Genomic DNA, 27656 nt, shown 5'->3' with positions numbered 1-27656 from the left:
GGGTGAGCGAACAGGTCCGGAGGGGAGACGGGACATGTAGCTAGGCAGGTGTGCGCGGGAAAGGGCAAGGGATTCCTTTATTGACACAGCTGGAAGGCGGCTTCAGTGAGGGTCTGGGCAGGGAGAGAGACAGAAAGAAAGAAAGCGGGAGGGAGAGAGACAGAAAAAAAGGTAGACGGGGCAGGGAGAGAGAGAAAAAGAAAGAAAAAAAGATAGACAGGGCAGGGAGAGAGACAGAAAGAAAGACAGACAGACATCTATTCTAGCAGCCGTTAATGTAATGGGCTTAAACACTAGTCCTTTATAAATATGAGCTATGCTATTCCTCTGTGATCAACCAAAGACTTCTTTTTTTTTTTTTACTTTCCATGAATCCAGAGTGTCATAGGGATTCTTAGAGCCTTGAATTTATTGTTTGTTATTGGCAAGTAGGATATTTTCTTTACCTCTGAAATTTATATTTTCATTGGATTCTGTCCTTACTGCAACAGTCCCCTTTGTTATATTTAGAAAAGATCTGTGTCCTCGAACAATAAAATTCCAATTTAGAAAGAGCATTTCAATTATTCTTACACTCGGATCCCTTTCCCCCCCCCCTTTTTGGGATGTTTCGCAAGGGTGCCCTATTATGAAAGTACCCCTCTCCCGGTTCTGTGCAATAAATGTGCAGACATGTGAATCCCCGCAGAGGGAAGATCTTCTTTTCAGGCCTGGGAAGCTGTGTCTTTAAGCAGCTAAGGAAAACATGTGTCAGGCCTTAGCAGCAACAACAGCAGGGGGGAGGAGGGAGCTGCGTGTCTGTGCGATGAAGCAGGAATGTGGGCTGCGTGCCTGCTCCATGAGCTAGCGCCGAGCAGCGGGGAGGGCTGAGCTCATTCATAGTCTCTGTGGAGCTGGCTGCGGGCAGGCTCCCTGCTTTCTGGTGCAAGAGCCCCCCAGCATGCCTTTGAAGGTGGCCATTTCTCCTTCCGAGGAGCAGTTCTGGACGGAGATGCACGAGGGGCAGCTGACGCTGAAAATGCGGGTGCGGAGGATGAAGGAGAGCCGGGAGCTCCGAGGTTGGTGCTTCTCTTGCACATAATATATTGGGGAGGGGGGGCGACGTCTTTCTTCTCTTCCTTCTGCTGCCTTTCTGGGCATTGCCATGCCCTCAGCCCGGCCCCTGCTGCTTTCCTCCCTCTGCGACTCCAGCTTTGCTCTCCCCACACTGCTCCTTTGCTTATGTAACCACATTTATTGTTGCAATAGGGCATGGAAGCTGCACAGTTTGTGGCCATGTTCGTATGAGGTGCAGGAGCAAATGGTACAGCAGTGCTACCTGTGCCGTGATGCCACCTGACACCTCCTCTGAGCTATTAAATTTTTTTTTCTCCGTCCTGATTCACTTTATGCCATGTTACTAATAACATTACACCTGCTTGAATCAGAAAAGAGACTTTCCCATGACATGCACCGTAAACATGTAAACGTCCCAATTGCCCACCCCTGTGGCAGCGAAGGATCAGGCCATTGTGGCATATGAGAGGGAAGAGCCTCTGACAATAGAACATTACACTTTATTTTGGATCAGTTTGACAAAATTGCAATAGGCATGCCTTTCTAATTAGGACGTTTCTATTTATAATGATCATTCCTGTAGACAGAGTCAGCCTTTCGGGAGCACTGCCATTCTTTTTCCACGGTTAAAGCTGAAAACTTCAATTCCAAGGAAATGACCTTTTTTGTGAGCGAGCTGAGGCTGTTTTGTGAAAACTGAGGAGCAGGCTAGGGGTTCTCGTGGCCTTCTCCTGCCTGGTTGACTGTGTCACCAAAGAAGCGGAGCTATTCAGAGAAACACACACAGGATTCCTCTTATCCTGGCAAGGTACCCCCGTCAGCCCGTCATATGGAAGGTTGGTCACTTTTGCTCTTCCCAAGGCAGGCAGTATCTTCTGTGACTAGAAGACAGTTTTCATTAGGGAATGACACGGGGGACAGATTTAGCCCCGTCCCCACAGGAACTCATTTCCCCCGTCCCGCCGAGTTCTTTTCCTGCCCCATTCCTGCAAGCTCTGTTCTCATCTGCACACTTGAAAATCATAAGTGTTCAAGGCTTGTGCGGTTAAGGCAGAGCTTGCAGGGACAGCGGGGACATATGGAAATTGAGTTCCTGCAGGGACGGGGGGGGGGGGGGAAAATTTGTCCCCCGTGTCATTATCTAATTTCCATCCCTTTTGTAGAATGTGTTTTTAAAAACCTCCACCCCTGAAGTGTACATAGGCACACTTTTAGACGTGGCCCTCTTATGCTGAGAAGAGGGGTGGTCTGAGAACTCTTCATTCAAACCACCCTTTGCACAGAGGGGTCTTCTTGATCTTTTTGCATTAGACATGCTACTCCCACTCTAGAGAAAATGTTGGTTACTAAAAGAAACAGTTGAGGTTCTGTTGTTAAATACTGTGGTAACAAAGCTTCTCTTAGAACACATCTGCCGCCTCCCAGTCAGTCTGATGTAAAGAGAGACACCAGTGTTTGAGTTTTCCAAGAACAAGGATGTGTTAAAAAGGATACAATTTTCAGAGGCATTCATCACTCCCTTGCATCATCTGTCCAGACAACTTGAGCCTCTTGTCTTTCTGCCCTGCAGAGTTGGTACAGAGTTACCCAAGAGAGGGACACATTCTCGGCAGCTTACAACAAGCTTTTAAAAACAATGTATCCCTGTTAGGGCTTAAGCATTCACTTACTCATCACCCCCTCCTGCCCTCCGATACTCTGAATCAAGGAGAGCGTGGTGTTCTGCCACCAGGGGCATACTCAGACAGGCTGAGGCTTTAGAACTCCCGTGCTGTTCCCTACGGCGCAGGAGAATACCGCAGGAACAGCGCAGAAGAATAAGTTAACGCTCAGCTCAAATAGATGCAAATTATATGTTCGCTGGTTGCGTTGAGCGTTGGGAAGTTATTTTTCGGTAAGAGGGTGGATCGTGCCTGGTGCGTGCGCATAAGAGCTGTGCGATAGGGAACGACTGTGGTCTCACGTTTGCGAACTGCGTACAAGGCAGCCGTCTCACCTGTTGCAGAAGAAAGCAGAACAGTGAAGAGAGAGGTGGTCTGGCTAACTCCAGAGTAGAGAATGACACGGTGACAAAATTCATCACCGTTCCCGTCCCTGCGGATAACCGCGGGAAACCATCTTCGTGTCATTCTTTAAGGAGAGAGGGAAGAATCAGAGTAGGAATGGCCACAACCACTGACCCACAAGCTTTGCTTTGAAGAATGCTGAGATTGAGCAGCAACATTCCAGAGCAGATATTGTGATGTCATAATGCCTCATTCCACCAGTGCCTAGCCAATCACATCAGTGATGTCACAATGGCTTCATTATCCTTGACTCCCATAAGAATCAGAGTATGAATGGCCACAAACACTGACCCGCAAGCTTTGCTTTGAAGAATGCTGGTGTAGAAGGACTGAGGTTGAAATAGACACTAGAAAGACATGAGATTATTTCCCGCGGTTATCCGCGGGGACGGGAATGGTGATGAATTTTGTCACCGTGTCATTCTCTACTCCAGAGTCGAGGTCAAAGTTAAAGAATAGATACTGACACCCACACAAATCCAAAGAGCTAGCGGCATGAAGGGTGGGCAAGTTTTAAATAAACTACATATCTGGATAAATGGCTTCTGAAATTTGCCCTTATAAGTGAATAATTTATATAAGAGTTTACTTATTTGTTCAATTTTCTATATCGTTCTCCCAGGATAGCTTGGAACGGCTTACATGAATTTATTCAGGCGCTCAAGCCTTTTTCCATGTCTGTCCCAGTGGGCTCACAATTAGAGAATGACACGGGGACAAATTTTTCCCTGTCTCCGTGGAAATTCATTTTCCCATCTCAGCGAGTTCTTTTCCTGTCCCTGCCCCATTCCTACAAGCTCTGTCCTCATCTGCACAAGCCTCAAACACTTTAAAATCATAAGTGTTCAAGGCTTGTGTGGTTAAGACAGAGCTTACAGGAATGGGGAGGGACAGTGAAAAAACTTACTGGGATGGGGGAAATTTTGTCCCCACAATATATCTGGGGCAATTACAAGACTTGTTCAGGGTCACAAGGAGCAGTATGGGTTTGAACCTACAACCTCAGGGTGCTGAGGCTGTAGCTTTAACCACTGCGCCACTCTAGTAATCAAAATGCAGTAATTGTAAGCCAAGTAAAGGACAATAAAGCCATTGTGACATCACTGATGAGGTTGGCTGTTATTGGTGGAATGAGACATTATGATGTCACAATACCAGCTCTGGTTATCAGAGGCTGAAACTTTTCACCCTATTTATTTAATTTTCTATACCATTCTCTCAGGGGAGTTCAGAACGGTTTACATGAATTTATTCAGGTACTCAAGCATTTTTCCCTGTCTGTCCCAGTGGGTTCACATTCTGTCTAATGTACCTGGGGCAGTGGGGGGATTAAGTGACTTGCCCATACATAGCATAGAATAGTAAGTGATGGCAAACAAAGTTGAGGGGTGGTCTGTCTAGTCAGTCCAGTGAAGTGGTTAAGGTGGTACTGCCATTCTTTCAGGTTAAACCCGGTGTTTGTTTTAGGGTTATAACTGCCACACAACCAAGGGGCATACTTACTAAGCTGCGATAGCTAGACCTTAACGCCAGCATTGAGCTGGCGTTAGTTCTAGCCGCGTGGCACGGGTTTGGCGCGCACTAAAAACGCTATCGCAGCTTAGTAAAAGGAGCCCAAAGTTTAAGATTAAAAATCTATTTATTTATTTGTTAAACCAGGCATAATGGTGATATGGGAACAAATGAAGTGACCATAGCACCAAATGAAATCTATACAACCAGGAGACAGCAAAAAGCAGAGAAGTGGGGTTTAGCTGTAGACATAAGGACAGCAGCCGAATTACATAAATGTCTACAAGGAGAGCCAAATTTGCAGTGTAGATCTGAATTCTATTTTTCTCCAAGAATTCTGAAAAAAAAAAATAATGTACAATTCGTAGTTTTTTTTACAGAATTGTGTGATGGGGAGGAGGAGAAGAATTATGGATGTTTGAGTTACATGAAAGATGGCTAAAAAGCTTCACATCTCTTCTTGTTCGACTCATTTCTGACCTATTTGTCCTGTTTGTCTGTTTTGATTAGATTGTAAGCTCTGTCGAGCAGGAATTGTCTCTTACATGCGTAATGTACAGTGCTGCGTGATAAGAATGATAAGTACAGGCAGTCCTCGAGTTACAGACACCCAACTTAAGTATGACTCCTACTTAAAGAACGAGGTCGTGACTTCATTTGATTTCACTGAGCAGTATTTCCAGCGGAGTAGACGTCTACATTTCTCCTGCAGCAGATTCAGGAATGATGCATGGCCACATTGTGTGGTTGTACCTCAGAGGGAACACTGGTAGGGACAGTTGACCCTTTTGTCAGCTGGGAGCAGAGGGAAGCAGCGAGAATCTTAAAATCTACAAGTTCTGACTTAAGAACAACTTTAAAAATGTAATTCGTTCTTAACCCGGGGGGGAGAGGGGGGGTGTGGCTGCCTGTAGTAAAAATTGGACTGATCATTATTGTTACGTTTCATTAGCTAAATCCCAGTGGCAGTGGCGTAGGGGCCTGAACATTTATTGAGGGGGCACAAAGTAAAGTTTGCCTAGAGCATCTAATACCCTCACACCAGCTCCAGTGACAAGGGGCTATTCTAGGAGTATTAATTGCAGTAATCCCTGGGTCTGGGAGATGGAGACAGTGCTTTCTCTTCCAGGTTGAAGGGGACTGCATCTCTGACCTCTCTTCTGAATTCTTACAAAAGAAATTTATATTCTGGAAAAGCTCCCTAGACTGAAGTTAATGGCAGGACAGCAGGATGATTCCATCACATGATCCTTGCTGGGGTTGCATTGTTCTAGTCTATTCCATATGTTTATATTCCGCTTGGTTATGGATTATAATTAAGAGGTCGTAAATATTTTAAACATTCTAATTCAAATTTTTCAAATGTGGTTAAATTCCTTAGTCTGATTCTTTTTGGTTTTATTTTTGAGAAATGTACATTTTCTCATATATTTGAGAACAGTTGGTGCTTGTACAAACACAGCTCTGCTTCTGGGCTGCAGAACCCCTTGCTATTTCGATACTTAGTTGTCCACCCATTCCCATACAATGAGCCGTCGCATGTCTTTTGTTATACATCTTGTAACCCCCTAAAAAGATCTAAAACAGAAGGAATTATATCTCCAACAGCCTGGACAAATTATGATGACATTAACCCACTCTTTTTTAAAGCCCGATAGCGTGGGCCAATGAGGTAAATGTTCCGATGCCCATAAGGACTGAATGGGCATCAGAGTATTTGCCCCATGGCTTTGTAAAACAGGCCCTAAATGGTCATCTTGTTAATCAAGGAGATTAACATCCCAGTTGCTCAGGGGTAGATTTGCCAGTAGGTATAGTTCTCCCCTGTTACTGGAAATGGTGATATTGGGAGTAATCTTGGATCAAATTGTAACCATGAAGAATCAGGTTGATGCTCTGGTATGAAGGGGCTTCCAAACGTTATGGAAATTGCGTACCATCAGAGCATATTTTGATGTTTCATCCTTCAGATTTCTGGTGCAATCCCTGGTCCTGAGTTATCTTGACTATTGTAATATTGTCCATCTTGCTGGTGTTCAAAAAAAATCTGTACAGACTGCACATTATTCAGAACGCAGCTGTTTTGTTTAATTTTCAACTTGAATAATTTTGACCATGTCATACCTTTTTTTCGGCAACTGCATTGGTTGCCAGTGGTGGCCTGTGTAAAGTTTAAGTTTGGTTGCATTTGCTTCAAGGTGTTAGCAGGCCTTATATCCAACTATCTTTGGATTCATTTACATTTGCTAATTCAGACATTCACAGGCTCTATTCACTTTTCCATCTGTTAAAGGTTGTAAATTTAAGAGATATTACCAACGCCTTCTGTCTCATCAAGCGGCATCTTGGGACAAGGATTCAAATCATCTAATTATGTCTTCCAACACTTGTCAACAATTCAGATGACTTTTAAAAACATATGTGTTTACTAGATCCTTTGGGTAGCTGAAGCATTCCATCTTCTGTATTAACGGTACTGCGGTATAGAAGCGAGAAATAGCTAAGAAGAAAAAAAAAAAAATTTTTTTTTAAATTGAATCAGGTTGGGCAGACTGGATGGACCATTCGGGTCTTTATCTGCCGTCATCTACTATGTTACTATGTTACTATGTTATGTTATCCTGCAAGTCTAGTCAATAGCTGCAGTTGGCTGGCCAGCGCAACATTAAGGAAAGACCCATCCAGGCCTGCCGCACAATAATTTTGAAGAGATATCCCCCTACTCTAGCTGGAGAGAGGCAACCAGTTATCCTTCTGCCTAGGGGTATCTGCTTGATTATAGAATTAACATAAGAACATAAGAAGTTGCCTCCACTGGGTCAGACCAGAGGTCCATCTCGCCCAGCGGTCCGCTCCCGCGGCGGCCCATCAGGTCCGCGACCTGTGAAGTGGTTTCTGACCACTTCTATAACCTACCTCAAGTTCTATCTGTACCCCTCTATCCCCTTATCCTCCCAGGAACCTATCCAAACCCTCCTTGACCCCCCTGTACAGAGTTCTGGCCTATCACATCCTCCGGAAGCGCGTTCCATGTAATTTTGAATTCTGATTCAAAATTAATTGGTGTCTCCTATGTGTCGGGAAATTATTATTGATGGACTGTACATAGAATATATGGATCTTGTTGATATAAGTATCATATGAAAAGGAAGGCAGTTTGATTCAGAAGGTAGGAGGAGGGTGGACTTGGTCTCATGGACAGAAGGATGGGATAGGAAGGGAGTTTAGAAGGATATGGGGAGCAAGAGCCTAGAAACTTTGTTTCCTTTCCATTTCATTGCATAATATCTGTACTTTAGGAGCGACAGATTTGCAGAGGAGTTTACAGTTGGTAACTGTGTATGCAAAATAAGAGCCATATTTGTAGGTGTTGTACATATTGGGTTCTAATTGATGCTTTACAACATGTGGCTTTTTCAGCTCTTAGCCACCCAGCCCTGGATACATTTCCTTCATTGAATGTTCACCTTTGGCTCATGTCTGCTGGTGGGACTGGGGCTTGTCCTTGGAGCTCTGTTTGTACAGTCTAATCCACAGTCCTTGGTACATTGGGCATTTAAGCAGAACTCTCTGCCAACTAGTTTCCTCAGAATTTGAGATTGAACCTGCCATGTTTCCGAACACTCTTGTTCAGGCTTCCTACACTCATACGCTTTGCAATCCACCCTCGTGTAACCTAGGGTCAACTTGACCCTGGAAAACAGAGAAATTCAGGCAAAATATCTGCAATTGCCTTGATGGGCCAAGAAAACTTGCCAATTTAATCTTTGCTGATCCCTGAGTAGTAATGGCTCAAAGTGCATGAAACCATTTCATCCTAAACAAGTCAACCCTCTGAGTTTCAGGCCATTCAGAGCCCATTATCATGGCTGCCCTTTGTTAGAATTTGAGAGGAATGGCTTCCATAGGGTTTTGTTTTTGTTTTTTTTTAAATATAATTGCTTGGGGTTTTGCAAACTTTCCTTCCAATACTCATCATTTCCTGTGGTATATTCTCTCTCGTATTCATCATTTCATATATCACATACAGATTAAAGGACTTGTCACTCCTTTTTTGGTCTCAGAAGCCGAGTAGGTTTTTGACCGTTCCTTCTCTGTAGCCTGTGTGCTTGCTTGTTTTTCTCTGTTTGCTCTGTAATCCCTGGAGCCCTCAGTTTCTACGAGATCCTGCCTCTCTTTCAGTGCCATTGTGTATTATTGTCAATTGGTAAAGCTTTGCAAAGTGTGTCTTCATTCCATTCTCCTCCATTTGACCAGGGTTTCTGCATCATTTCTTAATTTTCTTGCTTGAAAATGGAGGGGAGGGCAGGATTTGATCATTTCTGGTTTCTCCTTTTCCTCACTATGGGGTTCCTCCTGTGGATTCCTCACACCTCGTAGTTTCTTCTGTCTCACTCTCTAGTGTTACCATTTGGATTAGGTCTTGTGTCATATTTTTAAAATGGAACGTCTGATGGCCATTCAACAGGGACATATAGGAAATTTCTGGACGTTTGGGAACCACTGACTAAATTCTGCAAGGAATGATAACTGTTTTTATTTTATAGATCTCTAAACATACACATCCAGGGTGGGAGGGAGAGGGGAGGATTTTGCACTAGATTTATCACAAGGTACCATTTCCGTGGACACAGTTGAAGCACAGCTTCCATGGCAATGCTGAATGTTGTAAGGGACTTCCAGGTTTATGGGGCTTCCATTTAAAGCAAACTGATTCCTATAGTTTTGAAACCTAAAGGACTTTACTCAGCATACTACAGTATGAGAATAGACTGTCATTTCCACAGGAGACATGCATGGCTTGGGTGCCAGCGGATAAGGTGCAAAATCATATTGCCTGCTCTTCTAGCACTTGGAAGACACAAGTGAATGGGTATTTCAGAGTGCCCAGATTCTGTTAACACGATTCTTCTATTTGCAACTGACCTATTATCTAACATGCATTTGTATGATTTAATACATGGTCGTACAAGCCCCATTATTCTCAGTGGGACCTTTTACTCAAATTAATGTGCTAACTGGGTTAATGCGTGTTTGTAAAGGAGGCCCTATGTTTGGATGTGCTTCCAAAGCTGCAGCTGTCCCCTAGACTCAGAAGATCCTGGTTTTCATGTGAGGAACTTAATATCTGTTGCCTTACACGTGTGCTTGATAGCTATGATTCATGTGTGCCTCACATGTATTCCACCACCTTCCCCTCATGAAGTATTTGGGGCGTTGGAGCTTTAAGAACATAAGAATTGCCGCTGCTGAGTCAGACCACTGGTCCATCGTGCCCAGCAGTCCACTCACGCAGTGGCACTTAGGTCAAAGACCAAAGCCCTAACTGAGACTAGCCTTACCTGCGTACGTTCTGGTTCAGTAGGAACTTGTCCAACTTTGTCTTGAATCCTTGGAGGGTGTTTCCCCCTATAATAGACTCTGGAAGAGCGTTCCAGTCCTCTACCACTCTCTGGGTGAAGAAGAACTTCCTTACGTTTGTACGGAATCTATCCCCTTTTAACTTTAGAGAGTGCCCTCTCGTTCTCTCCACCTTAGAGAGGGTGAACAACCTGTCTTTATCTACTTCATTATCTTGAATGTTTCGATCATGTCCACTCTCAGTCTCCTCTTTTCAAGGGAGAACAGGCCCAGTTTCTCTAACCTCTCACTGTACAGCACTCCTCCAACCCTTTAACCATTTTGGTCGCTCTTCGCTGGACCCTTTCGAGTCTTATTTGCATGCATTGCTTTCAATGTATGCTAATAGATCTCATGCATATTCATTGGGGAAATCCTGAAAATCCGACTGGATTGCGGCCCTCGAGGAGGGACTTTGACACCCATGTTCTAGAGCCATGTGGTAACCCTAGTTTCAGGGCCAGGCATCACCATCTACTCCCTGTTTACTGCCATCTCTTTAGCACTGCAGAGGAGGCAAGAAGATCATCATTTTTGTCATTCTTCAGAGGGTTACTCTGAGATTGAAAGTGGTAACTGGTTGTACTGGAATTTCCTTTCTCCTCATACTTTTCAGAGTACTTGCAGGAGTGTATAGGGAAATACAGTAGGACTTTCCCATTAGGCAGAAAGAGATGAGTGCATCTGGGAATTTCCAGATACTCCGATCTCTGCATCCTGGAGGTTTTCTAGTTCCTTTAATCCATCCATCACATTAATCCCAGCCCTGCTGAATGATAGTGAGCCCTTAATTTGTCAGGTCACATTCAGCCAGTGTTTGTTGAAGTGCAACACTTATACGGTAATTCTGTAAGTGGGTGCCTCCCTTAAGGCAGCTGACGCCACAGAGCGAGTGCCTGTTTTCAGGCACTGGTTTCTCCGGGAGTGCAAATGTTTTCGACATTACTTCAAATTTTCTCCCGGCCGGATCTCAAGAATTGTAAGGTCCCTGACGACAAAGTGGTTTCCAAAACCGAGCTCAGTAGAGCCAGTCTTGTGGCTTTGAAATGAGCACGAGTCGATTTGTCTCCAAAAAAGCAGCCAATAGCCAATAGCTCAGCAAGATAAATTTATTGTATATTTGACCTTCCGTTGAAAAGCTTAATATCGTGTGCTTCAAGGGACACACTGTTAACTTATACTTTTCACTGTTTATTATAGTTTCAAATGATAATTATTAGATGTAACACACATAAGGGTGGTCTGATGATGGTGTGTAGCACGTGGCAGAAAAACAACCATTGCAGAAGTTAAGCCACTGAGCGGAGTTTGTTCTCGCTTCTACTAGCCTCTTGTAGGTACAGGACTCTGGCTTACTTGGCTCTCTCTTCCCAGCAGTCCCTTGCCTGGGTGACTGGTTTTCTTTTGGAGTTATTTCTTTTTCTTAACATTTTGTATTTTCCTTTCTTAGGGACCTTATCAGCCTTGAAATGTGTGACTTCGGCTTTGATTCTTGCAAAGGATGAATTCTTGCCCTTCTCCCTCTAAATCAGCGGTCTCCAACTCAAACCCTTGGCAGGGCCACATTTTGGATTTGTAGGTACTTGGAAGGCCTCAGAAAAAAATAGTTAATGTCTTATTAAAGAAATAACAATTTTGCATGGAGGTAAAACTCTTTATGGTTTATAAATCTTTCCTTTTGGCTAAGTCTTAACAATAATATTGTCATCTATAGCTAAAGAGACATATGATCAAGAAATTGTTTTGTTTTTGTGATTAAAATAAACATACCGAGGGCCTCAAAGTAGTACTTGGTGGGCCGCATGTGGCCCCCGGGCCGCGCATTTGAGACCACTGTTCTAAATGTAGAGCTCACACCTCGGCCTCTCTCCTCTACCGTCTCTTCCAGAGCTGCGCTCTCTTGCATTCCCCCGGGGGCATTTCTCCATACTGCTTCTTCCATGGTTGCTGTCTCACACTTCACGCCCCTGGTCACAGCTGTTTTTTTCTGTGGCAGTGTTGTGGAGCTGCTGACAGCAGAGTGCCGGATAGAGATAATGCAGTGAGAGATTAGAGAGCAAGTCCCGGCCAGCTTCAGGGATGATGTCATCTCCTCTGTGCTTGGCTTTTAATAGAGTTCTGGTCAGGGAGGGGGCACAAAAAGGAAACTATATGCTATAGCATTCACCGCCTTACAGCTGTATCATAGACAGTTGTTAGTACTGGGAGCTGTTCCTGGTACGTAGAGCAGCTGTCAGTGGTGTTGGTTCGGCAGCAGCTACATTGTGAGTCCATCATGATGGAAGAAGAGGGTGAAGTCAGTGATGTAATAAGTGTGTGTGTGGGGGGGGAAGGTGGGTCAACATCTCTGTAGGCGTGCTAGCACCTTTCCTCTCCACCCTGTACCTCTTTGACTCTTCGCCAGTGCGAGCAGCATCGCCAATCTGCTGTTCATGCCGGCCTCGGCTCTCTCTCTGATGTCACTTCCTGGTCGCAGGACCAGGAAGTGACGTCAAAGGGAGAGCCGAGGCTGGCACGGGGTAGCAGGTTGGAGATACTGCTCACACCAGCGATGAGTTAAAGAGGTATGGGGGAAGGCGCACACGGTTGGGGACAGGGAAGGAGTGAGTGGACGCCACTGCACTGAGCGCCTCCTACTCTCACTATGCCACTGGGTGAGGTCAATTATTTAAAGCAGGCTTGTCCAACCTTCTTCTATCAGGTGCCACATTTTATATTTTGTAACATTCAAAGGGCCAAAACAAGCATGCACATGTACTCATAGTAAGGTGATACCTTTTAATTGGACTAACTTATTACATTTTTAACTAGTTTCTGGAGGCCTTAAATCAGGAAACACACATTATAACAAGACGATACTGTCAGATCTAAAGGAGGAGGTTTTGGCCTCTGAAACTAGTCAAAAAACTTATTTAGGGCTCCTTTGACATCCCATGAACTTCTTTGTGTTCAGTGAGTCCTACAAAAAGGTGTCATGTTATTTTCCATTATTTTTTTTTATGTATAGTTATTAACCTTTAAAGTAATTTGTCTATTTAATGTTCACATTTCCTCCCCTACACAAAAATGTATTTTAACCTTTCATTTTTAGCATTGTAAACCGACCAGGTGCACGTCGATGGTCGATATGTAAAAATTAATTCAACTTGAAACTTGATGAACGCACTGGTTAGCTCCGTCTTTGTCACATGTGCAGGCCTGGGACTTTTTAGTAAACCTGTGTTCGTTACCTTCTGCCTCACCTTTCTCACTGCAGCAAACACAGTAGAATAATCGGAACGTGTCATGCTGGGACATTAACATTTAGTCGATATAGAAAGTTTTTTTGCTTAATGAATGTGAACCGCGTGGATCCTTTTTAGGCTGTCATGTGGCATAGAAAGTTTTTACTAAACGTAAACATTGCTGAACAGTGTATGAGGAATACAGTACTGTTAATAACTGACTAATTTTAGTTTTTCAGTTTGCGTGTAACTTTAGATAAGAGCATAACTAGTATTTGATGCTCAAACCCATCCTCAGGTCCCACTAAGCCAGCCTAGTTTTCTGGAAATGCCTAATAAATATGCATGCTGTATATTTACATATGCAGAGTCTCCAGTATCTGCACGTATCTACATATTAGTTATAAAGATTCCCCCCCCCCAAAAAAAAAAACAAAAACCTAGGCTAACTTGCAGGGAGGGCCTGAGGATCTCTTGCTTTTGGCATGCACTAGATCCAGGACTGCCTCAGTTTATCAGTTTTCAAGGATATTGTGGAATAATTTTCTCTTTGAACCAAGGACAGGAAACCTTCTGTTTAAATTCAGAGCAGAGGATTATTACATTACATTACATTAGGGATTTCTATTCCGCCATTACCTTGCGGTTCAAGGTGGATTACAAAAGGTTAATTTAAAACAGAGTTACAATGATTAGCTAGAGAGGTAGGTTGTAGATCTTATAGACATTTAGCGGGTTGTTGAGGGAGAGGTGGTTTGTAGTAGAGTTGATAGGTGGTCAAAGTGGAGGTTCTTTTGTTATTATTAGTGAGTAATGGGTAGATCGATCGTCGGTTTTGGTGTTACTAAGAGGTCGTGATATTATTGCTGCTTCAGGAATTTCTTGAAAAGTGTTGAATATGTTCAGTTCTGTCCCCTAGCTACTGTTCCAGTGAGTGCACACTCTTGGTAGATCATGTTGCCTGTTCTCACTTGTATAGATGACCAATGAATGTGCCGCTTGCTTGTGACTCTTCCTCCCATGTTCCTTAACGCCATGTGACACACATGTTAGGTTGAGGTGGTCCAGCATGCTGTGTGTCTCCCTCATGCAGAATAACTCCTGAAGCCCAAGTTCTCACTCGGTTTGCCCCTCCCCGAGAGTACACGCCAGACAGCGCAGCCTTAGGCCCGTTTCATAGTTGCCTGGAGGAGAAGTAATAGGAGACAGTCCTTGCACCTGTGCTGTGCCTCTGACCTCATCGCCCAATCTGAGAGTTTATGTCATGCAGGAAAACAGATAGGAAATGACAGCTTGGGAGGGTATGTTGTGGGCCTGTCTGCCTGTGAGCAGGAAAGAAAAAGACAATTGTTTGGAAAGTGTTAACTCTTCCCACCGCGTATTGGGAAACACTGGAAACTCAAGGAACGCAATCAAGTACTGTATTACTAACAGTACTGCAGAGACGCCAAATCTCGCTCATTAGGAGTGTGTCACATTCATTTGGAAGCTTTCTTATTCTTACGCTTTTTGGACTAGATTCAGTAAACCTTTCACAGGTTTAGCGACGATCGCTGCTGCCCACCCGATTCACTAAACGGCCCACCAATCCAACCCATGCAAATTAGTAAAACCCCGTGCAAAATAGCCAAGTGATTGATTCACCAACATTTGCTTGGCTATTTTGAATCGGGTTTTACTATCCTAAAACCCGACTGCTGTAGTTTTTTGACTGGTCTGCCTGTTTTTTTTAAAAAAAAAATTCATTTTTTGTCCATAGCAAAATATCTGCCCCATAAAAATATGAATAAAAGGGAGACCTGTCAAAAAATGCTTCCCTCCCCCCCCCATGACCCACAAATAGCAAGAGGGATGCTCACTCCCTCCTACCACCCGACACTCCCCCCACCATGCTGAAAATATGACAGGAGGGATGCCCGGTCCCTCCTACCATCGGCTCCCTCCAGCCGAACACCGCCTCTTGCCAATCAGGGACTTCCTTAGAGGCTCCAAAGAAAAGCCAATATCATTTAATGCTGCCCTAATTATTTATTTATATACCACATATAGCCTAAGTACTCAAACATTTTTCCCTATCTGTTCCTGAGGGCTCACACTCTTATCTAATGTACCTGGGGTTCCTTAGCAGTTAACGTTCCTTAGTAAAAGGGCCCAGGGTCACAAGGAGCAGTGTGGGATTTGAACCCACAACCTCAGGGTGCTGAGACTGTAGCGCTAACCACTGCACCATACTTAAAACCTTCTAGATTTATACCCTGGAAAAATGGTCTGAAAAATCTCACTGTTTGGAAGGGTTCTGCTACTGCAGCCAAGGAAGACTCTGATTTAGATCTGTCGCTCTAGGTCCTTTCGCTTGACAACCAATAACACTGTCACTGCATCACCAGCCTGCCCAGCTCAGCTTTGCTTTTCTGTATCATTTATTATTGTAACCATTTCTGTTCTGCACTAGCTCCACAAGAAGGAGACTGAGGGTGGTTAGCATGGCATTGATGACAAAGATACCAATTCATCTGCTGTGGTGTGGTTAGAATTGCATATTAGACGTACAGAAGTAACTGAAAAATATGTGCGTGATTATGAAAAAATTACAATCTAAAGATGTATGTATTGAACTGAATGTGCAAAGCACCAAAATGCCTGAATGCCATTAGTGCAGCGTCTCTCAAACTTCTTTTGAGCTCTGACACACTAACCAACCCCCACCCTTTTCCCAAAAGCGGAGTGCACTTTTTAGTGCCAGCCACAGCGGTAACAGCTCCTACGCTCATAGGAATTTGCTAAAAAACGTGCTATGCTTTTGTAAAAAGGGGGAGGGGGGGAGCAAATGTTTTTCACAGCACATTATAACTGAAATGATAAAACTGCAAAACCAACCAAAAAATTTAATTTGAAAATGATCTAAAGTTCTTTAAGCGATGTTTGAGTAATTGTAACAATGGTGAAACTAAACTAAACTAAACCTTAGATTTGTATACCGCACCATCTCCATGGTCGTGGAGCTCGGCACGGTTTACAGGAATTGTAAAGAGAAAGGAACTCCAGGGAAGGGGCTAGATGAAGATCGGAGGAAAAAAGAATGTTAGAGGGCTAGGATGTCAGATGAGTAGGGGGTGTTAGATTTTTGATAGAATACAATTGCTAATCAATGCAATGGATGGGCTTGATTTTGAGTACAAATGAACTCAAAACGCAGCTCAGTAGTCAAAAAGCAAGCACGCCTTTCACTATCCATCATCTGCAGTTGTTCTCTCTTTTTAATTTGTCAAATCTGAAAATCCCAGTTTACAAAGATAAGAAGATTCAAACGATAACAAAGCCTTTAGTGCAGGGGTAGGGAACTCCGGTCCTCGAGAGCCGTATTTGAGTTGGGTTTTCAGGATTTCCCCAATGAATATGCATGAGATCTATTTCCATGCACTGCTTTCAACGCAGATTCATTGGGGAAATCCTGAAAACCCGACTGGAATACGGCTCTCGAGGACCGGAGTTCCCTACCCCTGTTCTAACCTGAGCATCAAAACACTAAAGCAGGGGTAGGGAACTCCGGTCCTGGAGAGCCGTATTCCAGTCGGGTTTTCAGGATTTCCCCAATGAATATGCATGAGATCTATTTGCATGCACTGCTTTCAACGCATATTCATTGGGGAAATCCATCTGGACACCCGGACAGTCCTCTAAAAAGAGGACATGTCTGGATTTCCCCAGACATCTGGTAACCCTATGTTTGATGTGAGGTCTCTGAGGAAGCCCAGTTCCCTCTAAGCTGAGCAGGAGTCCTCCACCCACAGTCTCACCAATAGAGGGTGCTGTTTTACTGTCACATTTTTCAATTGTGAGGGACAGGCAAGTTCTGCAGGACTCCAGGGAACATACCTGTCCTTAGCGACTGAAAATATTCCACCCCCTAGTGGTAGCAATGCAGCTGGAGGACACCTGCTCAGCTTAGAGGGAACTGGGGATGGTCTTTCTTTGATAGGTGTTTCTGGGATCCCTCACAAGTGTCTGTGGATTGAGCAACATCATTGCAGTTTGGGGCATGTTCCAGTAGGGCACCCTCACTGATGCCAGACTCTGATGAGGGCCAATAGGTTGGGTGTCTGTTGGCTTCTTAGTGTAGTCTGTTCTGGATCTCAGTGTGATGCATGTTTTTGGGCTTCCACATAGAGAAGAAACTTCAACTTGGCCCTCTTCTCTCAGCTAAAAAGTGACCTCTGTGTTTGTGACTTACAGGAGGTTTTGCCACATTCTCAACCTGTTTCCCAGGACTCTGTGAGGGGAAGCCTGCCCCCATTCTGCCCATGAGCATCTCACAACCCTGTCTCCCAGTAGCCAATGTGGGACCCACACGAATCCTGCCGCATTTGTACCTGGGCTCACAGAAAGATGTCTTGAATAAGGTAAGAACTGGTGCACAGGTTTACTTTTACTTCGGTGTCTCTGTATTAGGAAGTAATTTAACGTTGCTTGGTTAGAATCATTTGTGCTGTCTCTGACGTGATTCTTCAAGTGCAGAGCAGAGGACCCCCATCCCCACCCCCCCCACCACACACCCACAGGTTTTCTGGTTATTATTCCTCTTCTACTGAGAAGAATTGTGGCCAGGCAGTTTTGTGGTCACCATTGCCTCTCTACTATAATACCTGTGAAACCTAGTGGCTTACAGCTCCCAAAATATACTCTTTCTCCCCTCGCTCAAAATGTTCAGCACGAGCCGTGCAGCCTCTCTGCCCCCCTATCTCAGGGAGGAAACAAACTTAGATAAATTTAAAGGAGCTTTAAAATGTTTCCTATATAGAGATGCTTTTGAGCACTGACTCTAGTTCCCCTTCCTGGAATCCGTAAAGGCAGCTTTGAATGAAATCCCTCCCTTTTTCTTGTTCTCTTTTCTTGACTTTATTGTAGTTCACCCTTCTCCCTTTTGTCTCCTCGTTCATCCGTCTTTGTTATTAGTTTTTTGTTCAGTATTTTAAATTTGTAATGCCCTGGTTTTCTTATTATTGTATATCGCCTAGAATTTAAGCTAGACAATTTATCAAATTTTTATTAAACTTTAAACTCTCATCTACTGATGAAAAATGATTGACAAATCAGAATTGTAATCCAGGCTAGATTTATTAAATTGTGTTGATGCAATAACGAGGGCCCTGTTAACCCCAGCCCTCTAAGCGTCCACATTCGATTGTACATCATGGGTCAGCAGCCTGTTCGGGGTAATGATTTTGGGGAGACAGGGTTGTCCCTTTGGACAAAAATTAGTTGCACTGCAGTTGCAAAAGCAGACCCATCAGTAAGTCCATTAATGCGCATTTGAACCCCGTGCTGTCTCCTCATCCTCCCTCTTCTTGCCCTTTAAGGCCAAAGGAGAGCTGCTTTCTTCCCAGCTTTACATCTGCTGCTAGCTCAGGCTTACATTTTTCTCCTGTTACCTAGCCGTGGCCCTGTGCACCAGCACTTGTCCCACTGGCCCAGGAGTAGTTTCGGGTCTATCTCTGAGGCTAGGATTTTGGAGGGTGTAATGTGCTAACTCATTTTTGGGAAGAGAAAGTACGACCATGTCTCTCCCTTGTTGAGAAAGCTTCACTGGCTTCCGGTTCGTTTTAGGATTCAGTTTAAATGTGCATGTATTGTCTTCAAGTTTCTTTATGGAATTTTTGACCCTTTTGTCTCCTTACATTGGAATACTTCTAGATCTTGCCACTCAAGAATTATACAGAAATATAAAACTACTAGTTTTTTAGCCCCGTTACATTAATGGGTGCTAGCAGCCCTTCTCCCTTACTTTTACCACCCCCTTGTCCAGCAGCACCCCTTCCCTGCTCCCCCTGTCCAGCAGTAGCCCTTCTCCCTTACTGTCCAGTAGTACCCCTTCTCCCTTACCTGCTCCCCTTGTGCAGCATCCGCTAGGCCGGGCAACCTCAAGGCTTTTGCTAGGCCGGCCTGCCTCACATTATCAAAGTGGGCCGGCTTAGCAAATGCCCCACAGCTGCTTGATGAAACTGTGGCTGGTCCAGTCTCGGGCTGTGGAAACCCCGCTAGTCCCTGTCTGTGCACCTGGCAGCGGTGCCTCGACCCCTAGAGGCCTGGACATTTTCCGTTCGTCGAGGCACAGGCTGGCTGGGGCGTGGGAGGGGGGGAAGCTATTGCCACATAAGCGCATGAGAACAGAGGCCGATAAAGAAACCGTCGCAGGGTCCTACTGCGCATGTGGGAGCACGGAGGCACGGAACACAGAGTTTGAAGTGCGCATGCAAGCTAAGGGTTTTATTATAGCGGATTGTTCCCTTCTTTTAAAGGAATTAAATCTGTTGGGAAGCTTAGCCAGTCTCTTGTGTTTAAACTGGTAGAAACTTGGAATAAACTCCCTGACTCTGCTAGATTAATAGGTCAACTACAACAATTCCGTAAAGTTTTAAAAACATTATTGTTTTCACAATGTCGTAATGAATCGACAAACTAATAGTGTTTTAACACTTTCTTCTTATGTTCACATTTTGTGTTACCTGAGTTTAATTATTTGTGAACCGAGTCGAGCTCTATCATGAGATGACCCGGTATATAAATCGAAGATTAGACTAGGCTAGACTAGATTATACCAAAAAAAAACCAACAAAACCCTGAAATGGCTATGTATATCTCTCATGTCATTAAATTAGTCTTGATCACTATCCCCCCCCCCCCCGGCCCTTTTACAAAGTCGTGTTAGGCTTTATTGTCGCCGGCCGCAGTGGTTTTAGCTCCAGCGCTCATAGGAATTCTGTGAGCATCAGAGCTGATGCTGCCGTGGCCAACGATAAAAAAGCCTAATGTGGCTTTGTATGCCAGGTGAGTGAGATGAAGTGTTCATGCCTTACCGAAAAGAGGCAAGAAGCCCCCTTGAGACCCTAGCTTGTGGCTCAGCCCCAGTGTGACCTTCTTTTGGAGGAGTGTCAAAGGCAAGATGGTCAAGTGACGAGTTTATCCCCTGTTCTAAAACGTGTATTCCCACAATGGCCTTAGCTCTAGGAGGGAAGCATTACAAAGAGTCAGAAGGCAAGTGGGAGTAGAAGGGGAAGAGTTAGACCTATAGAAGAAACGAGAAACCTGTTTAAATACATGGCACGAAAGGAATCTTTCTTTGTTTGGAAAAAAATAATTTTCTACTTGCAGTTGCAAAAGAAAGAGGGAAGTTGTCCAAATCTTGTTCTAGCAAGTGGGGTGGGGGGGGGGGGTCTTGTGCTGTTTCTTTAAGAGCTGAAATGTTTTTGCAGTGATGTCACTGTGCGTGCAAAGCGCCCGTGATGGAGGCATTGGCTTTCAGTGTGAAATCATTACTGAGAAAAATAAAGATTTAGATGTTTTAAATTCCAGCGAGGACATTCCTCCAGCAGAAGCAATCTGATCTGCTCTGCAGTGATTTGGGGGGAGGGGGACGACTCTAAGGGAGCAGAAGTTACGCAACGGGAGTAAACGGAAACGAGAGAGAAAAATGCAGAGAATTCTTTTAATCAGGACAGGCCATTCCTTCAGTATTGTCCCGCTCAGAGGGAGAAAAATGGATCCACCAGCAGCAAGCAGCTGCTGAGTCTAGTTAAAAAGATCCGTGGGGAGGGGGGGGGAATTTCCAAAAGGACTGCCTAGCAGAACATCCCTTCATTTATCTGGCCTATTTCTTTTCTCTGGTCCTCCTTGGTTCCCCTTCCAAATGGCATGTGGTCAGTGGCTGCTTGAATGGAGAATAAATTCCGCTAAGCCCACTAATTAACCCATCAAAGCTTTGGAAGCAGCACCAAAGGAGGGATTTTGAGAGAGATGCTGTGGAGAGCTGCCTGGCGTATTCCGGAAACCTCATCTGTTTTCCAACTGGGACTAAACCCTGTGATTTGAAATCCTTCCCCCCCCATCTTTGAATAAGAAAGGAGGGGATTCCTGCTGACTTAAGCCTTTCTTATCTGTTTATCCACAGGATTTGATGACCCAAAATGGAATCACCTATGTCCTCAATGCCAGCAATACATGCCCCAAACCAGACTTCGTCTGTGACAGCCACTTCATGCGCATTCCTGTCAACGATAACTACTGTGAGAAGCTGCTGCCCTGGCTGGATGCATGTATTGAGTTTATAGGTGAGAAGCTGGCGACATTAAGTAATTAGATATCCTCCGTGTTCATCCCACACTTTTTCGAATCCCGTCACCATTTTCATTTCTACCACTTCTCTCAGGAGGGCATTCCAGGCATCAATTACCCTCTCGGTGAAAACCAATTACTCCTAAGTCTACCACCCCTACAACCTCAATTCATGCTCTCTAGTTTTATCATTTCCTCTTCTCTCCTGTCCTTCCTCTTCGCTACATATTCAGGTCTTCCAGCCAGAGTTTCCATCTAAGCATCACTCGACATATCAAACACACGTGCAACCATTTAAATTTTACTTTTGATACCATTCATTTTCTAACTAGAGATCCTTTGTGTTCATCCCAAACCTTTTTAGATTCCATCACTGTGTTTGTCTCCACCACCTTCATTGGGATGACATTCCAGGCATCAACTACCCTCTCTGTGAAAAAAATAATTTCCTGACATTACTCGTAAGTCTACCACTCTGCAACCTCAATTCATGCCCTCTAGTTTTATTGTTTTCTCTTTTCTGGTAAAGATTTGTTTCTATATAACCACCTTTCAATTATTTAAACATCTGTATCGTATCTCCCCTGTCCCTCCTGTATCATATCTCCCCTCCCCTGTCCCTCCTGTCCAGATCATCCACTACAGTTAACCGGCACTTTCAACCAACCGTAAAAAAAAAAAAAAAAATTGCTGGTGAAGAAAAAAAAAGGCCCCTGATGCACCAGCGGCAGTGGTCCTGAGCTGTAAACCCCCTCCCTCCCTCTAGCCCCGAAGAACTACAAGCGGCGGCAGTCCTGAGCCACAAACCCCACTTCCATCACTCTAGCCCCCAAGCAGCTGAGAGAAGAACTCCCCTCCCTCCTGCCCTGACGCACCAGCGTGGCAGCAATCCTAAGCCACAAAGCCCTCCTCCCTCCCTCAAGCCTCTTAATGACAGAAGCCGTCCTGAGCTGCAAACCCCCGCCCTCCCTTACCTGAGCGCAGCCTCAAAACAGCAGGTTGCAGCCTCAGAACAGGCTGCTTGTGGCCAGTCCCGGCAGGGCCTTTCCTCTGATGCATCAGAGGAAAAGCCCTGCCGGGGCTGGTCGCAAGCAGCCTGTTTTGAGGCTGCCTCCTGCTGACCGGCTGCGCTTCGGGTGAGGAAGGGAGCGAGGGGATTCGTGGCTCAGGACACCACCTGCTTCTGCCACTAAGGGGCTTGAGGGAAGGTGGAGGGCTTTGCAGCTCAGGATCGCTGCTGCAATGGTGGTTCAGGGCGTGGGAATTGAGACTCTGTTAGTCAAAGTTTCTAACACACTCTCAATTAACTAGAAAAAAAGTTATCCCATAGATGCCGAATAGCTGAGATTGTACTCTATATGTTTACTCTAGAGGAGAGGACGGACAGGGGAGACATGATACAGACGTTTAAATACTTGAAAGATATTAATATAGAAACACATCATTTCCAGAGAAGGGAAAATGGTAAAACTAGAGGGCATGAATTGAGGCTGTGGGTGGTAAACTTCAGAGTAACATTATGAAATTCTTTTTCACTAAGAGGATGGTTGATGCCTGGAACGTCCTCCCGAGAGAGGTGGAGGAGATGAACACAGATGATCTCTAATTAGAAAATGAAGGGTGTAAAACAAACTAAGGCCAGAACTGGGCAGTCTTGTACAGTCTGTGTCCCATATATGGTGTTTAGGATGGGCTGGGGAGGGCTTTGATGGAAGTCTTTATGGTCTGTATCCCGCAAACGGGTGGATGGTTAGGATAGGCTAGAATGAGCTTTGATGACAACTCCTGTAGTGGGAACCTAAAGTATGCACTGGGGGGGGGGGGGGAGGGAGGGGTACTGACTTCTACGGTTTATGGCCTAGAAATATTAAAGAAAGAAAGACAATTTAACCAAGAATTTAAAATGCATGTGACTATTGGGCAGACTGGATGGACCGTTCAGGTCTTTATCTGCCGTCATTTACTATGTTACTATGAAAGAGAAGAGTGTGAGCTTCATGGTCAGAGTTAGAGTTATCAGAGTGGCCCATGATGTTATCAGATGGCACAGCAAGATATAGCCTGAAGTGTAATAATCATACACTTATTGGAAAGAGCACAGAGAATGCCATGCAATGCTGAACACTAGTCTTCCAACTGCTAATATAAGCTCTAGGGGGAATAAATCTTGTGATAGACTCTATGAAGTATATGCAATGTGCATGGACAGATCATATTTGAAAATTGTTCTAATTATCTATAATTTTATCTGGGTAATTAAGCAGGTACATGGTAAAATGTGGAGTTCCCCTGAAAAGGGACTGAGTCAGCCGTCAGGGTGTGGGGATTTCACTTTGACATTCCTGCTGCAAAATAGGTGCAAAGTCTATGAGGCCCCTGCATTCTCAATGAGAGACTCCGTTTGTAAAAGTGTTTGTAGATTCTATGCAGAATTTTCTCAAATTTATTATTGTAGAGTGTTACAATTACCCGTATTACCCTATGTTGTTACTATAGCTAAGGTCCTACCAAATATATCTTTGATCACTGCTAGTTCTCCCTTCTGTATAGCCCAGTGGTCTCAAACTTGTGGCCCATGGGTCACACGCAGCCCCCCAGGTACTATTCTGTGGCCCGTGGTCTGGATGCGATATTCGAGAGTCAGCTCCCTTGCTGCGGTCTTTTTTCCATTCAAAGCCACGGGTGGCGGCTCCTCGTGTGATCAGCGCCTGTGTCGGAAGCCTCTCTGACGTTGTTTATCTTATTAAAATTTTGCATGAGGTAAAATTTTATATTTTATAAATCTTTCCTTTAACAGTTAATAAGGCATTAACTATTTTTTCTTCGGCCCTCCAAGTAACTACAAATCCAAAATGTGGCCCTGCAAAGGGTTTGAGTTTGAGACCACTGCTCTATCCTTTGCTCAAAGAGCCTCTCTCCTGCTCACTGTCTCAGGATCCTAGTGGTAGCTCTTGTTTGTATCTTTTACTGTCTTGCAGACAAGGCTAAGGTGTCTAGCAGCCGTGTGATGGTCCACTGCTTGGCAGGGATCTCCAGGTCAGCTACCATTGCCATCGCTTACATTATGAAGACCATGGGCATGTCTTCAGATGACGCCTACAGGTAAATCACATGTTAGCAAAAGAGAAGCAGCATTGCCTTCTCAGTGGTAGGAAAAAGAAGTTAAACTCTAGAAGTATATCCTTTCTGTACACTGGAATGCTCTACTCTGGTAGTAAAGGTGACTCGGTCTTACTATCTAGTCTTCAAATTCCCTCTTTTTTATGATCTGTACAGTGTTGGCTCCCTATATCGCCCCTTTCTTTCTCCCTCCATCATTATCCTCATGTTTCATATTGGTGGAGTCCCCATTGATGCCCATCCCAACCCATCTTATAAATGTACTAGTAGTAGATCTGTTTTAATTTACACAAGGGGATTATATTTCATAATTATAATGAGTAGCCATTACTTTTTGCATAAAAAGGATAACCCTAATAAATATGCATGAGAGAGATCTGCATAGTATGGAGGTGCCAGGCAAGCAAATCTGCTCCATGCATATTCATTAGAGCTATCCTGAAAACCCGACTGCATTAGAGCACACAGCAATGAACAAAATAAGGCTAGACGTACCTTGTCCCCAAAGTGGAGTGCAGAAAGGTGGGAAGTTAAGTGACAGGTTCATTGTCTAAGAGTGAGAGCTAGAGGTGAGATTGGAGCTTTAATCTTCGCTGTCAAAACTCTTTGCCTTTAACCATTAGGCTGTATCTTGTGATACTGCAATGGGCAGTCAACAATATTTGTACACTGTAAAATTGGATGTCAGTGAGAATATTAGTGAATGAGGCAGTGATTTGAAGGGAAATGGAGGCATGGAACAGTTAGGTGGGAACAAACAGAAAAAGGGATTTATTTAAATCAAGTCCATGTAAGAGTCTAATTACCTCTTGTCTGTGTACCATGTCTAGGTTTGTGAAAGACCGGAGGCCGTCCATATCTCCCAACTTCAACTTCCTGGGTCAGCTGCTAGAGTACGAGCGAAGCCTGAAGCTTCTAAAAGCCCTGTCTGCTGGGACTCTGCGCGCCCAGTCAGAGAGAGGCAACAAAGACCTCCAGCCTGAAAAAGCAGAGGTGCCTGAGAGCCTCACACCCGCTACCTCAGAAATGGCCGAGGAGGCCTTGAAAAGCACAAGCTCTGCCTTTTCCTGGGCAGAACCTGAACGGTCAACAACAGCAGTCCCAAAGATTGTGTCTCCAGCTATGCTACAGCAAGGCCTTAGTAGCCTTCACTTATCCTCAGAGCACATCCAGGACACCAACCGACTGAAACGCTCCTTCTCACTGGACATAAAATCAGCCTATGCTCCCAGTGCCTGTCAGGATTCCCTTGGCCTGGCCAATGTGGGCGAAACTCCCAAACTCTGCAAGCTGGACAGCTCCTCAGGATCTGACGGTCTGTGCCAGTTCTCACCGGTGCTAGATAGCCCAGATTGGGCAAGTGGGCCGGACCTGCTATTAGAGGCAAAGATGCGACAAAGACGAAAGCACAGGCACCAGGCAGGATCCCCAGCCCATGGACTGAGCCTGAACTTTACTGGCATGTGCACTGTGCACAAGAGTAACGGCATGGAGGACAGTCTCAAACAGACTTTGCGACTGAGCCTGCCTGCCCTAACCCATCAGAATACCTTAGATTCAGCTGGCATTGGTGCGTGGAGCACCCACTTAGAGACCCCCAGTACCCCATCCGTGTACTTCAGTGCAGACTCTTCGGCAGGATCCCACGGCGCAGGGACATTGTTTGCTAGTGCTGCCTCCTACTCCTCTTTCAGCTGTGGAGCACTGCAGACCAGCTGTGAGATCAGGCTGAGGAACAAGCAGAGGCCAGAGCAACGAGATGCTCGGCGGAGCTGGCACGAGGATGGCGCCGGCGAGAAACAGTTCAAGAGGCGGAGCTGTCAGATGGAGTTTGAGGAGGGCATGTCGGAAAGCAGGTCCCGGGAAGACCTTGGCAAAATTGGTAAACAGTCGAGCTTTTCAGGAAGCATGGAGGTCATCGAGGTTTCCTGACAACTGCATCACAGTGCAGAAACCATAGGGGTATTTAACGAGGGAGGGGGATTATTTATAGAGATAATATACAACAGTTGCAGAAGATTATTAACTAAAGGCCTGAAGCTTGACTGAACATGCTCTGGAGCTCTCTTTTCCACTCCCCCCCCCCTCCACTCCTAGCACTGCAAGCTAGAGAGATCCCTTTCACATTTTATCAGTTATTTTTGATGTTATGCGTTGAACAGGTTTTCTATAAAGGGAGCACAAGTCTACAGGCATCAGAATTGGAGTCTGTATCTTGATAATTGTGAACTTTCTCCCCGGCCCTGGCATTACCTTTATACTTCCTGTATAGGAGGTGACATTTACAGCTTGCAATGGGTACAAGTTCAGGGAGGTCAGTGTTCAGGGGTCTTAGAATTCAGAGCAGTATGGACAGTGAATGAGGGACAGCATACAGTGACACGCCTACCCTACTTAAAGTGGGAGGAGTTCTGAAGTACAGGAAGGTGAAGAAGGATAGACATGGGAGGAGCATATCACCCCCTATACAGGGAGATGAAGGAGATGATTATGCTCTGAATGTTAGATGCAGACAGAATGAATGCTGTATAAGCTCCTCTTCCCAAGGTTCCTTTTTGGGTTTTTTTCCAACCAGCACACTGAGCATGCTCAGCAGGTTTCCATGGCTAACCCCATATGCTGCCATATTGTCTCCCTATCCATATATAAATCTATATTATATATATATAATATATAACAGCACAGAAAGGCAAACAGTTTTACTTGCAGTTTTTATCGAGACGTAAATATTTCCAGATTTTGTTGTTGTTATTCTTGTTATTTATTGACACTGTTCATTCTGGCAATGATTTCAGAGAGGACATAAGCATCGTTCTCAGACTCTGTTTTTACTGTATGGTATTTAAAATGGAAAACATGAACTTTTAAAGCAATACCAGACTACTTTTCCTTTTCTGGCATTTCATAAGGACTGGGTCTCTCCTGTCTTGTTCCTCCCCCTCCCCCCCCCCCCAAAAAAAAAAATCTAATAATACAAAAATGCACTTTTTTTCTTCAATGAGCTGATGCATCCCTGAAGATCACACGGGTGTTACCTCACCTACATGTTTGTTTAATGCTTTAATTTGTATTTATAAAATGGGGTATGGGGAGGGGGTGGAATATCAAGCGCTGTGATTTGTCAGAAGGCATCATGTGACTATCAAAATCTTTACAGTTCAGTCCACAC

General features: G+C 44.6%; 1 protein-coding gene across 2 annotated transcripts in view; it reads left to right on the top strand.

The window, feature by feature from the left end:
• Nucleotides 1–27435, top strand: part of DUSP8 (dual specificity phosphatase 8) — a 100815-nt gene extending 73380 nt beyond the window's left edge. Inside the window, exons 1-5 of one of the 2 annotated variants that reach the window (XM_033928009.1) lie at nt 823–1058; nt 17492–17658; nt 21204–21363; nt 24346–24469; nt 25318–27435. In XM_033928009.1, the coding sequence (XP_033783900.1) occupies nt 941–1058; nt 17492–17658; nt 21204–21363; nt 24346–24469; nt 25318–26419 (1671 nt within the window). In that variant the 5' untranslated portion in view covers nt 823–940 and the 3' untranslated portion in view covers nt 26420–27435. Of the gene's footprint in view, nt 1–822; nt 1059–17491; nt 17659–21203; nt 21364–24345; nt 24470–25317 lie in introns of those variants that run through there. The other variant, XM_033928008.1, reaches the window with a different exon arrangement.
• The last annotated feature ends 221 nt before the right edge of the window (nt 27436–27656 follow it).

Source organism: Geotrypetes seraphini, chromosome 19 (genome assembly GCF_902459505.1).
Source record: "Geotrypetes seraphini chromosome 19, aGeoSer1.1, whole genome shotgun sequence".
NCBI lineage: Eukaryota > Metazoa > Chordata > Amphibia > Gymnophiona > Dermophiidae > Geotrypetes > Geotrypetes seraphini.
The sequence above is the reverse complement of the archived record's forward strand: the minus strand, read 5'-3'. Positions and strand labels throughout refer to the sequence as shown.